At 36.6% G+C, this 14,185-nt stretch overlaps 1 protein-coding gene and 1 long non-coding RNA gene across 7 annotated transcripts in view; one reads left to right on the top strand and one right to left on the bottom strand.

Annotated features, from left to right (window-relative positions):
• The window catches only part of LOC139749401 (uncharacterized), a 370,273-nt gene that overhangs the window by 311,303 nt on the left and 44,785 nt on the right, over window positions 1–14,185 (top strand). For all 5 annotated transcript variants that reach the window (XM_071663212.1, XM_071663214.1, XM_071663210.1 and 2 more), the window contains 2 exons: window positions 2,902–3,118; window positions 12,922–13,019. In XM_071663212.1, the coding sequence (XP_071519313.1) occupies window positions 2,902–3,118; window positions 12,922–13,019 (315 nt within the window). The remainder of the gene's footprint in view (window positions 1–2,901; window positions 3,119–12,921; window positions 13,020–14,185) is intronic.
• Window positions 1,800–14,185, bottom strand: part of LOC139749402 (uncharacterized) — a 135,756-nt gene continuing 123,370 nt past the window's right edge. Inside the window, exon 3 of one of the 2 annotated variants that reach the window (XR_011712960.1) lies at window positions 1,800–2,172. This is a non-coding gene — a long non-coding RNA (uncharacterized lncRNA). The remainder of the gene's footprint in view (window positions 2,173–14,185) is intronic. The other variant, XR_011712959.1, reaches the window with a different exon arrangement.

Genomic DNA, 14,185 nt, shown 5'->3' with positions numbered 1-14,185 from the left:
AAAAAGAGTGTGCTTCTGAATTGTGCTAATCTGTTTTGTTTCTCAAAAAAAACTTTCCTTCTTAGAAGCATGCGTTAACACATCCCATCCCTAATAAGGGTGACCATTCTGAACCCCCTAACTATAATCCCATTGCTTTGACATATACCATTTTTAAAGTCTCTGAATCCCTCCCCAGTTCCCATATCATTAGACACCTTGAAATTCTGTCTTCTCTCTGATCACCAGTATGGCTTCTGTGAGGCAAGATCTACTGGTGATATGCTTTCTTACTGATGTCTGGTCAGCAGGTTTGAAAGATTTTGGGGGATCATTTGTAGTTATCCTTGACATATCCATAGCTTTTGACAGGATATGGCATCAGGGTCTCATTTGTAAGCTCCCCTTTTTTGGTTTCCCAACCTTACTCTGTTCCTACATATCTAGCTTCTTCTCTGGCTGATCTATCTCTGTGGCTGTTGATGGATTACCCAACCCCCCATTTCTCCGTCAACAGCGGTGTCCCTCAAGGTTCTCTCCTGTGCCCTACACTTTTCCTCCATTTTTCAATGTTTTCCTTTCTTCCACAAATAACTAAATGCACTCATATGCTGACAACTCAACTCTACATTCATCCACATCCATTAATTCTACCCCTTCTTCTCTCACTTGACCTGCATCTCATCATGACAGTTTCCTCAGTAAACTCGGACAGGATACCTTAGTGGGGTAGACAAAATCTAGTCAAGTTTAATGCCTGCAAGATCCAGTTTCTACCCATCTCTTTTATCAAAAACTCCTCACAACTCTTGTTTCTCCTTTGACAATTCTACCTCATGACTCAATGGGCATACTTGGTATTACTATAACATCCACTCTTTCTTGGAAACCCCATATTACGGAAATAGCCAAGTCTGCCTCTATGAAACTGGGTATCCTGTTTAGATGTTGAACCCCCTTTTCTCCTGAATAGTTGCTCCATCTAAATAAAGAATTGATTCATCCTTTTATGGAGTACTGCTCTCACATCTGGGGTGGCTCTAGCTCTGCATCCTCACTTGATGGAGTTGTCAAGCTCTTGTAAGCTCTCCCAGGCTAACTTCCAAACGTGACCCCCCTTGCCTTATGCCACAATGTTGGTTCACTTTCCTTCTAAAGGCATTACTTTGGTTTTTGCTCCCACGAGGTGGCTGCTTGTATGCCCCCACTACTAGCTAGACCATGCAATACTAGGGAAGCTACTGTGTGGCCGTTGGCAACTCGAGGGTGGGCCATTTTGATAACTATGTCTTTCCCTACACCTTGAAGCCTTGGACTCTCTACCTTCTCGTGTCTTTCCCAATAATTATGACCTGCCATATTTTAAAAAATGGGTTTTTCACTTCCTCCAAAATTTCGTAAATACTTTCCCTTGTCTCTTCGTTTTCCCTTTTGTAATCCTCAATATATTTATTGGTTAAGGCCCGGCCTTAATATGGACTTTTGTCTATGACTGGAACCTCCAATTAGAGAAAAAATTCACATAAATCATCTAGCATTTGTTTGAGGGATACCTTCCCACAGAAAATTTGTCTGTCAGCTTTCGTCTTTCTGGCACATGAGATATTTGATATGCTATGTAAAGAAAGAAACATCTTGTATTTACAATTACTTTTTAAGTGGTTTGCCTCTTTAAGACAAAAATGTTAATCGTTCATACTTGTTTTTAGAATTGGTAAATGTTCTAAGTGCCTCCCTTGTCTATTTTCCCAGAATCATTTGATAATCTAATAGAATGCAATATGACCTCTGCTGGATAGATTAATTCATAAACATACTGGTTTGGGTGAATGAAATTTTAGACAACCTGGATAGTTTTCCCATTTATAAATGAAAGAAAAATAGTACAGCAAAAGAAATAAAACCAAGAGAATGAATGTATTTAGACAACACAGGAGTCAGTGCTTGATTTGGGAGATGAAAATAGAACGGAAAGTTGAGCTAGACTTTTGGCCTGGTGAGTGGTTCATCGGGCATGAAGTAGTAATGGAGTGATGTTTGCTTGTCATGTCTCACTTCGTGGTGGTTGTTAATCACTCAAAAGGAAACTCTGGGGACCATTCAGGTAATTGCAGCCAAAAGGAAGCTTGGTTCTAAATCTGAGTTCCTCCTCTTAACTCCTCAGCATCAAGTGCCAAAGTGGGGTCTAGGTCCCTGAAATTGAGAAAAATATTGCCATTATCTCCTCTTCTGTCTCTTGGCAGTAGGTTGGTTCAAGGAAGTGGGGGGGACAAGAGATTGTAATGATATTAAAAACAAGTTTAGTGAGATGGACGATGGATGCTGGTGCTCTTTACCTTTGTCTTGTATTCTATGTCAATTTCTGTAGCTTTTGAAAATTTGAGAAAATTACATTAACTTAGCACAGATAAGTGTATTAGAATCACAATGTAAGTGGCAATAGACTTAGCAGAAATATAAGTATTTGCAGAAACATAAAAACACTTGGAAACACACACAGACAAATAAGAGGAATAAAATGTTGGGGAGGAGAGCGACTGCTGGTGACACTCATTTTCCATTGGCTTGAGAGCTTGAGTGAAAGCACCCAGCTTTGTATACAAAGTGTAGCCATGGCAGACCAAACCAAATTCAAGCTGACCAGATTTTAGTCCTACATTCTAGTTCATTAATTATAAAATTGTGTGTTTGAACAAAGCTGAATAATGTAGGCAGGAGGAATAAACTATCCTGTTAATATGGATGACAAAATTTCTTTTTAAGTGCTTGTTGTTCTGTTTCCATTGGTTCTACTGTTGTAGTTTAAAACTTACTTAAGCTGGCAATATACATTGATAGTGGGATGGTAATGCTTGATTTTGGGGGTACTCCCTTGTCAATAAAATGTTGCATTAATATGGATTTCTACTTTTCAACACAAAGGTGGAGCTGATGGAAAGCCATTTGTTTATACTACAACACCACGGCCACCCCAGTTGCACTACGAAGTGGAGGTTATGTTGACAAACATTGCAAATAATTACAAGATTCCTGAGCGAGGTTCAACAGCTTGGCTTCAGCTGACAGATAATGTACGAACACACATAGACAGTGCCTTGAAAACTGTTCCTGGCTATGAGGCAACCGAAGTTAAAAGTGTGTAAGTTAATTTCTCATTTCTTTATATAAAGCTGCTGTTTTGGGTTCATTTGTCGTATGTGGTTAGTACTTGTGTATGTGCATTTTATTCTGTAAAGCAGACAGGATGTTGAATACAAATTCTTCATCATACATAAGCGTTACTGGTACAATGTGATCATGAATTTGACCTATTTGCAAAACAAAGTATTTCCTACTTGACAGAATTTAGTTGAAAGTGGCCTGACTTATAAGCTCTCACATGCTAGTTTCAAAACTTGACCCTCTTGTTCTGTGCCACAATGGTGGTTCATTCTCTCTCTTCTGTTGGTATTACTTTGAGTTTTGCTCCCAAGAGCTGGCTGCTTGTGTGCCCAGACCACTAGGTAGACCATGAAATACTAGTCAAGTTGCTATGTAACATGATTACTGTGTGGCTGTTGACAGCTCGAAGGGTGGGCTGTTTTGATAACTGATTCTTTCCCTGCACCTTAAAGCTTAGGAGCTCAATACCCTCCCATATATTTCCAAATGATTATAACCTGGCACATTTTAAAACAGGTTTTTCACTTCCTTAAAATTCGTTAATACTTTTCCATGTCTCTTTGTTTCCTTTTTCATTAACTTCTCTTTAATCAGTGAAAGCCCAGCCTTGATGTGGGCTTTTGTGCATGACTAGAGTCTCCTCTGTATAAAAGAGAAAGCTTTTTACATATTTACATTAGATGAAGGCCTTCATATTTTTTGCTTAATCTGGAATTAATTATCCACCCTGCTTGTTTACCAGGCAGTCTTGACCACTCTCTCAGTACTGAATTCTTCACCCCGCTTCCTTTGTACTGTGACTACATAATTCTGTACCAATAGTTTTATCTGATCACACTTTCACAGATATCTCTACTCACCAAACCAGCTCTTTTCACTGCCCCCTTTGTATATGGACTAAGTTTCTTTGGTATTTTTATTTGAGTCACTTTTATATATATATATCCTCTGAAGATGGCTACCTTTCCTCAGAGAATGTTTCTGTTGCAGCTGAGTGTATGGTAGGAATGAAGGCATATGTGTCCTTTACATCCAAGTCTATCTCTTCAACCAGTACATGGTTTAATCACTGCTTTTCTGAGACCACTTAATAAAGGAACGTAGCTTATTGGAGAGGGAAAAAATCTCCTTCCTTTGATTTTCATTGCTTTTATCTCTGCAACTCTCTTACTGTATTCAGGGGATGAAGCACACTGATACCTAAATGTGATAAACTCTTCTGCTGTTTGGTATCTTGGGTCTAGTCAAAAATAGCTTAAACATTTGTTCACTCACCTTTTCCTCATTTCTTTACCAGAGACTCTGTAGCTGTTCTTTTGTTGGTTATACCAGTATTAATCTCTGCTTCCCACGTTAGCGAGGCACCACCAGAAGTAGATGGAGAGGTTACATTTGTTCACATCCATTCTCTGTCATGTGCAACGCACCAAAACCACAGCCTCATATCCACAACCAGGCCCCAAAGATTTTTCCGTTATTTCCTGTGGCCACTTCACATACCTTCTCTCAGTCCTTAGACAGCATGTCGACCCCTGTTTACAAAATTTCAATTTGCTCTATCCCATGCATGCGTTTCATCCTCCTGCATGTTCAGGCCCCAATCACTCAAAATTATTATCACTCTGTCTTTCCACTTGGTCTACCCCTTCTCCTTTTGCCATCCACTTCTGACACATATCATCTTTGTCAACCTCTCCTCCTCATTCTGTGTATCCAAACTGTTTCAGCTCACTCTTTTCAGCTTTGTCAACCACATTCTTTTTTATTATTATTGCACATCTCTCTTACCGTGATATTACTTAATCAAACCACCTCACAGTACATATTGTCCTCAAGCATTTAAATTCCAGCACATCCACCCTCCTTTACACATCTTGGGCCTGTCTCCCATTCATATAACACTCTTGAGACTACTATATCTTCAGACATATCCATTTTTGCCCTCCGAGATAACAACTTCTCTTAACACATTCTTCACTGCTTCTAGAATCTTTGCTCCTCTCACCCACATATGATTCCATTCCACTTCCATAATTCTGTTTGCTGCCATATTCACTCCAGGTATATAAAACACTTCACTTTCTCCAGATTTCCCCCATTCAAACTCACCCCCAACTAGCCTGTCGCTGTACCTTGCCAAACCTAATAACCTTGCTTTTATTCAGATTTACTCTCAACTTTCTTCCTTACTCACACTCCCAAACGCGGTCACCAACTTCTGCAGTTTCTCACCCATATCCCCCATCAGGGATTTGTCATCGGCAAACAGAAACTGACTCGCTTTCAAGGCCCCCCCCTTATCTCCTATAGACTGCATACTTGCCCATCTCTCTAAGAATCTTCCACTTACCTCTGTCACCACGCCATCCATAAACAAAGTCAGTATCCATGTTTACAGCACAAAACCCTGCTGCAGGACCAACCTGATCTTGGAACCACTCACTCATCTCTTCAAAATTGTACACGCACATTACACCCTTGATGGAACCTTGAAGCTTTCCTCTAACATCATATATTCATTTCTAAGACCTTCCATGAGGCATCTCTATCTATCCTCTCATATACAAACAGGAGGAGCTGGGTGTAAAAAAAAAAAAAAAAAAAAAAAAAAAAAAAAAAAAAAAAAAAAAAAAAAAAAAAAAAAAAAAAAAAAAAAAAAAAAAAAAAAAAAAAAAAAAAAAAAAAAAAAAAAAAAAAAAAAAAAAAAAAAAAAAAAAAAAAAAAAAAAAAAAAAAAAAAAAAAAAAAAAAAAAAAAAAAAAAAAAAAAAAAAAAAAAAAAAAAAAAAAAAAAAAAAAAAAAAAAAAAAAAAAAAAAAAAAAAAAAAAAAAAAAAAAAAAAAAAAAAAAAAAAAAAAAAAAAAAAAAAAAAAAAAAAAAAAAAAAAAAAAAAAAAAAAAAAAAAAAAAAAAAAAAAAAAAAAAAAAAAAAAAAAAAAAAAAAAAAAAAAAAAAAAAAAAAAAAAAAAAAAAAAAAAAAAAAAAAAAAAAAAAAAAAAAAAAAAAAAAAAAAAAAAAAAAAAAAAAAAAAAAAAAAAAAAAAAAAAAAAAAAAAAAAAAAAAAAAAAAAAAAAAAAAAAAAAAAAAAAAAAAAAAAAAAAAAAAAAAAAAAAAAAAAAAAAAAAAAAAAAAAAAAAAAAAAAAAAAAAAAAAAAAAAAAAAAAAAAAAAAAAAAAAAAAAAAAAAAAAAAAAAAAAAAAAAAAAAAAAAAAAAAAAAAAAAAAAAAAAAAAAAAAAAAAAAAAAAAAAAAAAAAAAAAAAAAAAAAAAAAAAAAAAAAAAAAAAAAAAAAAAAAAAAAAAAAAAAAAAAAAAAAAAAAAAAAAAAAAAAAAAAAAAAAAAAAAAAAAAAAAAAAAAAAAAAAAAAAAAAAAAAAAAAAAAAAAAAAAAAAAAAAAAAAAAAAAAAAAAAAAAAAAAAAAAAAAAAAAAAAAAAAAAAAAAAAAAAAAAAAAAAAAAAAAAAAAAAAAAAAAAAAAAAAAAAAAAAAAAAAAAAAAAAAAAAAAAAAAAAAAAAAAAAAAAAAAAAAAAAAAAAAAAAAAAAAAAAAAAAAAAAAAAAAAAAAAAAAAAAAAAAAAAAAAAAAAAAAAAAAAAAAAAAAAAAAAAAAAAAAAAAAAAAAAAAAAAAAAAAAAAAAAAAAAAAAAAAAAAAAAAAAAAAAAAAAAAAAAAAAAAAAAAAAAAAAAAAAAAAAAAAAAAAAAAAAAAAAAAAAAAAAAAAAAAAAAAAAAAAAAAAAAAAAAAAAAAAAAAAAAAAAAAAAAAAAAAAAAAAAAAAAAAAAAAAAAAAAAAAAAAAAAAAAAAAAAAAAAAAAAAAAAAAAAAAAAAAAAAAAAAAAAAAAAAAAAAAAAAAAAAAAAAAAAAAAAAAAAAAAAAAAAAAAAAAAAAAAAAAAAAAAAAAAAAAAAAAAAAAAAAAAAAAAAAAAAAAAAAAAAAAAAAAAAAAAAAAAAAAAAAAAAAAAAAAAAAAAAAAAAAAAAAAAAAAAAAAAAAAAAAAAAAAAAAAAAAAAAAAAAAAAAAAAAAAAAAAAAAAAAAAAAAAAAAAAAAAAAAAAAAAAAAAAAAAAAAAATAAAAATAAATGGAGAAAAAGGAAAAAAAAAGAATAAGAAAGAGACAGGATAGGTAAGAAGGAGACTTGTCATGTGAGTAAGCAAGTACATGGAGAGATGAGTACAGAATAGAGAAAAAGGTGAGGAAAAAGAGGTTATGCTGAAATGTTTGGACATAGGGAGAGATTGGGTGAAGAAAAGTTGAGAAAGAGGATATATGTGTCAGAAGTGGAGGGAGCAAGGGAGAAGGTGGAGACCAAATTGGAGATGGAAAGATGGAGGTAAAAAGTTTTCAGTGATCTGAGCCCAAAAATGCAGGGGGTGAAAGGTGTGCACAGGATCAAGTGAATTGGAATGATGTGGAATACTGGGGTCAACATGCTATCAGTGGTCTGAAATTTGGCATGTGAAGTGTCCAGAGTAAGTCATGTATAGGTCTGTATGGCCTAGTTGTAGATCAGGGGCTGTGGTTTTGTTTCATGACATGGGACAATTAGTGAATGGATATGAGCAGATATGGCCTTTCCTCATCTGTTCTTGGCAACTTTGATAACACAGGAAACAGCAATCAAGTATTGACATATGGAAAGAATGAGTGAAGAAAGGTTGACAAAGAGGATATATGTGTCCAAAGTGGAAAGATGGAATGAAAGAAATTTTGAATGATTGGGGCCTAAACATACAGGAAGGTGAAAGGCATGTGCGGAATAGAGTAAATTGGAACGATGTGGCATCAACATGCTCTCAATGGACTGAACTAAAGCATGTGAAATGTCTGGGGTAAACAATGGAAAGGTCTGTGAGGCCTGTATGCGAATAGGTGTGGTTTCAGTGCATTACACATGACAGCTTGTGTATGGATGTGAGCAGATGTGGCATTTCTTCGTTTGTTTCCAGATGCTGCTTCACTGACGCAGGGGATGACGATGCTATCTCCTGTGGGGTGAGGTAGCACTAGGAATGGATGAAGGCGAGCAAGTACATGTACATGCATCCATGAGGCCTTTTTTATTTGCTTTCCTGGTGCTACTTCGCTGAAGCAAGGGGTAGCGATGCTGTTTCCTGTAGGGTGGGGTAGTGCCAGGAATGGATGAAGGCAAGCAAGTTTATGTGCGTGTGTTTATATGTATATGTCTGTGTATGGGTATGTATATATGTATATGTTATGTATGTGTGTGGATGGGCATTTATGGGAAGGAGTAGCACTACTCTTGAAACAGGAGTGGTGGGAGTATGTGATAGAGTGTAAGAAAGTAAACTCTAGATTGATATGGGTAATACTGAAAGTGGATGGAGAGAGATGGGTAATTATTGGTGCATATGCACCTGGGCGTGAGAAGAAAGATCATGAGAGGCAAATGTTTTGGGGGCAGCTGAGCGAGTGTATTAGTAGTTTTGATGCACGAGGCCAGGTTATAGTGATGGGTGATTTGAATGCAAAGGTGAATAATGTGGCAGTTGAGGGAATAATTGGTGTACATGGGGTGTTCAGTGTTGTAAATGGAAATGGTGAAGAGCTTGTAGATTTATGTGCTGAAAAAGGACTGGTGATTGGGAATACCTGGTTTAAAAAGAGAGATATACATAAGTATACGTATGTAAGTAGGAGAGATGGCCAGAGAGTTTTATTGGATTACGTGTTAATTGATAGGCGCGTGAAAGAGAGGCTTTTGGATGTTAATGTGCTGAGAGGTGCAACTGGAGGGATGTCTGATCATTATCTTGTGGAGGCGAAGGTGAAGATTTGTAGAGGTTTTCAGAAAAGAAGAGAGGATGTTGGGGTGAAAAGAGTGGTGAGAGTAAGTGAACTTGGGAAGGAGACTTGTGTGAGTAAGTACAAGGAGAGACTGAGTACAGAATGGAAACAGGTGAGAAAAAAGGAGGTAAGGGGAGTGGGGGAGGAATGGGATGTATTTAGGGAAGCAGTGATGGCTTGCGCAAAAGATGCTTGTGGCATGAGAAGCGTGGGAGGTGGACAGATTAGAAAGGGTAGTGAGTGGTGGGATGAAGAAGTAAGAGTATTAGTGAAAGAGAAGAGAGAGGCATTTGGACGATTTTTGCAGGGAAATAATGCAATTGAGTGGGAGATGTATAAAAGAAAGAGGCAGGAGGTCAAGAGAAAGGTGCAAGAGGTGAAAAAAAGGGCAAATGAGAGTTGGGGTGAGAGAGTATCATTAAATTTTAGGGAGAATAAAAAGATGTTCTGGAAGGAGGTAAATAAAGTGAGTAAGACAAGGGAGCAAATGGGAACTTCAGTGAAGGGCGCAGATGGGGAGGTGATAACAAGTAGTGGTGATGTGAGAAGGAGATGGAGTGAGTATTTTGAAGGTTTGTTGAATGTGTTTGATGATAGAGTGGCAGATATAGGGTGTTTTGGTCGAGGTGGTGTGCAAAGTGAGAGGGTTAGGGAAAATGATTTGGTAAACAGAGAAGAGGTAGTGAAAGCTTTGCGGAAGATGAAAGCCGGCAAGGCAGCAGGTTTGGATGGTATTGCAGTGGAATGTATTAAAAAAGGGGGTGACTGTATTGTTGACTGGTTGGTAAGGTTATTAAATGTATGTATGACTCATGGTGAGGTGCCTGAGGATTGGCGGAATGCGTGCATAGTGCCATTGTACAAAGGCAAAGGGGATAAGAGTGAGTGCTCAAATTACAGAGGTATAAGTTTGTTGAGTATTCCTGGTAAATTATATGGGAGGGTATTGATTGAGAGGGTGAAGGCATGTACAGAGCATCAGATTGGGGAAGAGCAGTGTGGTTTCAGAAGTGGTAGAGGATGTGTGGATCAGGTGTTTGCTTTGAAGAATGTATGTGAGAAATACTTAGAAAAGCAAATGGATTTGTATGTAGCATTTATGGATCTGGAGAAGGCATATGATAGAGTTGATAGAGATGCTCTGTGGAAGGTATTAAGAATATATGGTGTGGGAGGAAAGTTGTTAGAAGCAGTGAAAAGTTTTTATCGAGGATGTAAGGCTTGTGTACGTGTAGGAAGAGAGGAAAGTTCTCAGTGAATGTAGGTTTGCGGCAGGGGTGTGTGATGTCTCCATGGTTGTTTAATTTGTTTATGGATGGGGTTGTTAGGGAGGTAAATGCAAGAGTTTTGGAAAGAGGGGCAAGTATGAAGACTGTTGGGGATGAGAGAGCTTGGGAAGTGAGTCAGTTGTTGTTCGCTGATGATACAGCGCTGGTGGCTGATTCATGTGAGAAACTGCAGAAGCTGGTGACTGAGTTTGGTAAAGTGTGTGGAAGAAGAAAGTTAAGAGTAAATGTGAATAAGAGCAAGGTTATTAGGTACAGTAGGGTTGAGGGTCAAGTCAATTGGGAGGTGAGTTTGAATGGAGAAAAACTGGAGGAAGTGAAGTGTTTTAGATATCTGGGAGTGGATCTGGTAGCGGATGGAACCATGGAAGCGGAAGTGGATCATAGGGTGGGGGAGGGGGCGAAAATTCTGGGGGCCTTGAAGAATGTGTGGAAGTCGAGAACATTATCTCGGAAAGCAAAAATGGGTTTGTTTGAAGGAATAGTGGTTCCAACAATGTTGTATGGTTGCGAGGCGTGGGCTATGGATAGAGTTGTGCGCAGGAGGATGGATGTGCTGGAAATGAGATGTTTGAGGACAATGTGTGGTGTGAGGTGGTTTGATCGAGTGAGTAACGTAAGGGTAAGAGAGATGTGTGGAAATAAAAAGAGCGTGGTTGAGAGAGCAGAAGAGGGTGTTTTGAAATGGTTTGGGCACATGGAGAGAATGAGTGAGGAAAGATTGACCAAGAGGATATATGTGTCGGAGGTGGAGGGAATGTGGAGAAGAGGGAGACCAAATTGGAGGTGGAAAGATGGAGTGAAAAAGATTTTGTGTGATCGGGGCCTGAACATGCAGGAGGGTGAAAGGAGGGCAAGGAATAGAGTGAATTGGAGCGATGTGGTATACCGGGGTTGACGTGCTGTCAGTGGATTGAATCAAGGCATGTGAAGCGTCTGGGGTAAACCATGGAAAGCTGTGTAGGTATGTATATTTGCGTGTGTGGACGTATGTATATACATGTGTATGGGGGGGGGTTGGGCCATTTCTTTCGTCTGTTTCCTTGCGCTACCTCGCAAACGCGGGAGACAGCGACAAAGTATAATAAAAAAATATAAAAATAGTTGGTCCAGTAAAATGGTTAATCCGGTAAGGCGTTAGAATCATGAGTGCCATAAAATCGGTAATGTACTTGTATATAGAGGATTGTGAAAGGAAAAAGAAGAGACAAGGAACTGAAAAACCTGCATTTTAAAATGTGCCAGGTCATAGTTATTGAGAAAGACATGAGAGGGTAGAGAGTTCCAAAGCTTTGAGGTGTAGGAAAAGAAATGGTTATCAAAATGCACAATCAACAGCCAAACAGTAATGATGCAGTAGCCTGCTCAGTATTCTGTTGTGTAGTTGGTGGTAGTGGCATACAAGCTGCCTTCTCTTAGGAGCAAAAACCAAAGTAATAACTATAGAAGAGGGAAAGTGAACCAACATTGTTGTTTAGGGCAAGTGGGTCAAATTTTCAAGTTAACTTGGGAGATTTTATAAGTCGGACCACTTTCAACTCAATCCCGTCAAGCAAGGATGCAGAGCTAGACCCACCCTGGATGAAGGAGCAGTTCTCCATAAAGGACAGATCAATCCTTTGTACAGATGTAGCATCTGTTCAGATGAAAAGAAATTTCAACATCTAATCAGGACTCCTAGTTTCTTAGAGGCAGAGTTAACTATTTCTATAATGTGTGATTTTCAAAAAGAATATTGGATGTTACAGTAATACCAGTTATGTTACGCAAGTCAAGAGGCTTATATATGTCCTTCCTTTTAAATCAGGTATTCCCAATCACCAGTCCTTTTTCACCTCATAACCCCACAAAATGTTCATCATCCCTGTTCACCTCTTTGAATACCCCATGTCACCCAGTTATACCTTCAGTTGCCACATGACTCATTTTCGTGTTTAAATCGCCCAACACTAATACTTGAGATGTATCATTAAAACCATTGACAAACCCACTCGGCTTCTCCCAAAGCACTTGACTCTCATCAGCCTTCTTCTCATTGACAGGTGCATAAACACTTATAATCACCCATCTCTTTCAACCCACTCTCATATTTACCCACATCACTCTGAAGCTCACTTCCCTACACTCTTTCACATACTCCAATAACCACTTGATCAGTTCATGTTTCTCTGTAGAACTTTACATGGATTAAAACTGTGTTTGTGTAATTTTAAAGGCTTTTTGTGCCTTATCTACCTCATGCATGATTGAAATTAACAGTGGTAGTAAACTAGAATGAATGACCACCAGATTGGTCTGCATTGGTCTGAGAAAGCACCAGAGCTTAGAGACTGTTTACCATAGGATAAATTTAGAATCCTCTTCTCTTTAGGAATCTTTACTGATCAGCTGTGAAGCCATTCCAGTTTTTGATTACATGATTAGTTATGGCCTCGGGTGTTACTGGACACCATCTGCTTGAGGTTGTATTGCAAGTGAATAGTCACCTTTGGTGAGGATGTATTATTTGAAGTATAGTCGTGTCAAAGAATTTCTCACCCCTAAGGAGTCTACATTTCCTTGTGACAGTAAACATTGCAGCTTGGGCTGCAGGTGCCTTTAGAAAGGTCCTGGTTAATTTATCCTGAGATAATTATAGATAAAAGTGGTAACAAGTACACATGTGACATATCATGTTTTCCGTCTATCTTACAGAACATCTGCTGGCAAAGGTAACCTGCTGACTAAGATGGAGGTAGTGTTAGACAAAACTGCCCATGAGGATGAAGTTGGGAAAATCCCTGACCTAGGAGGTATAGTAAAACTTCATTTTTTTTTTTAATACCATGAATTTCTCTTGCATTTATATAATTCCTTTGTTTGATAGAAAAATGTGACAGGAAGCTTTGCATGAGTTTTCCTTGCTTTTGTGTAATTCCTTTTTTTGATAGAAGAATGTGGCTGGAAATTTTCAGTGAATTTTTTTTTAAGTTGAATGCTCCAGTCATGGACAAAAGTCCACATCAAGGCAGGGCCTTAATTGAAATATAGAGAAAATTATGAAATGGAAAAAGAAAAGACAAGAGAAAGTATTTACAAATTTTTGAGAGTGAAAAACTTGTCTTTTGAAATGAGCCAGGTCATAGTCAGTGAGAAAGACATAAGGGGTAGAGAATTCCAGTCCTTCAGCATGTACAGCAAGAAGCAGGTATCAAAATGGCCCATCCTTGAGTTGTTGATAGCCACGCAGTAATCATGTGATGCAGCAGCTTGCTGAGTATTGTGTAGTCTAGCTAGTGGTAGGGGCATACAAGTAGCCTGTTCTCACGAGCAAAAACCAAAGTAATACCTATAGAAGAGGGAAAGTGAACCAGCATTGCAGTGTAGGGTAAGGGGGTCAAGTCTGGAAGTTCGCCTGGGACACTTTATATGGCGTATTGCTTTCGACTTGACTTTGTCAAGTAAGGATGCAGAGCTAGAACCACTCCAAATGTGAGAGCAATACTCCATACAAGGACGAATTAATCCCTTGTATAGATGGAGCAGCTGTTCAGAAGAGAAGTTTCGAGATCTAAACAGGACACCCAGTTTCTTAGAGGGAGACTAGCTAGTACCGTAATGTGGGGTTTCCAAGAAAGAGTGGAAGTTACAGTAATGTTGATTAAGTCAAGAGGTGGAGACATAGATCCTTCAAAGGAGAGATGAGAGTTGTGACAAGTTTTTGATAGAGAGATGGGTAGAAACTGTCTTGGAGGCTTTAAACTTAACAAGATTTTGTGTACCTGCTGAGATATCCTGTCCAAGCATTTATTTATTGAGGAGGCTGTGTCAAGACGAGATGCAGATCAAATGGGAGAAGAGGGAGCAGAATTGAAGGATGTGGGTGGTGTTGCATCATCAGCATATGAGTGCATTGGATAATTATTTGTGGAGGAAAGTTGTTGAAAAAAGAAGAAAAAGTGTAGGGGACTGGACCTTG

Source organism: Panulirus ornatus, chromosome 7, assembly GCF_036320965.1.
Source record: "Panulirus ornatus isolate Po-2019 chromosome 7, ASM3632096v1, whole genome shotgun sequence".
Lineage (NCBI taxonomy): Eukaryota > Metazoa > Arthropoda > Malacostraca > Decapoda > Palinuridae > Panulirus > Panulirus ornatus.
Note: the sequence above shows the minus strand (reverse complement) of the source record. Positions and strands in the feature narration are given on the sequence as shown.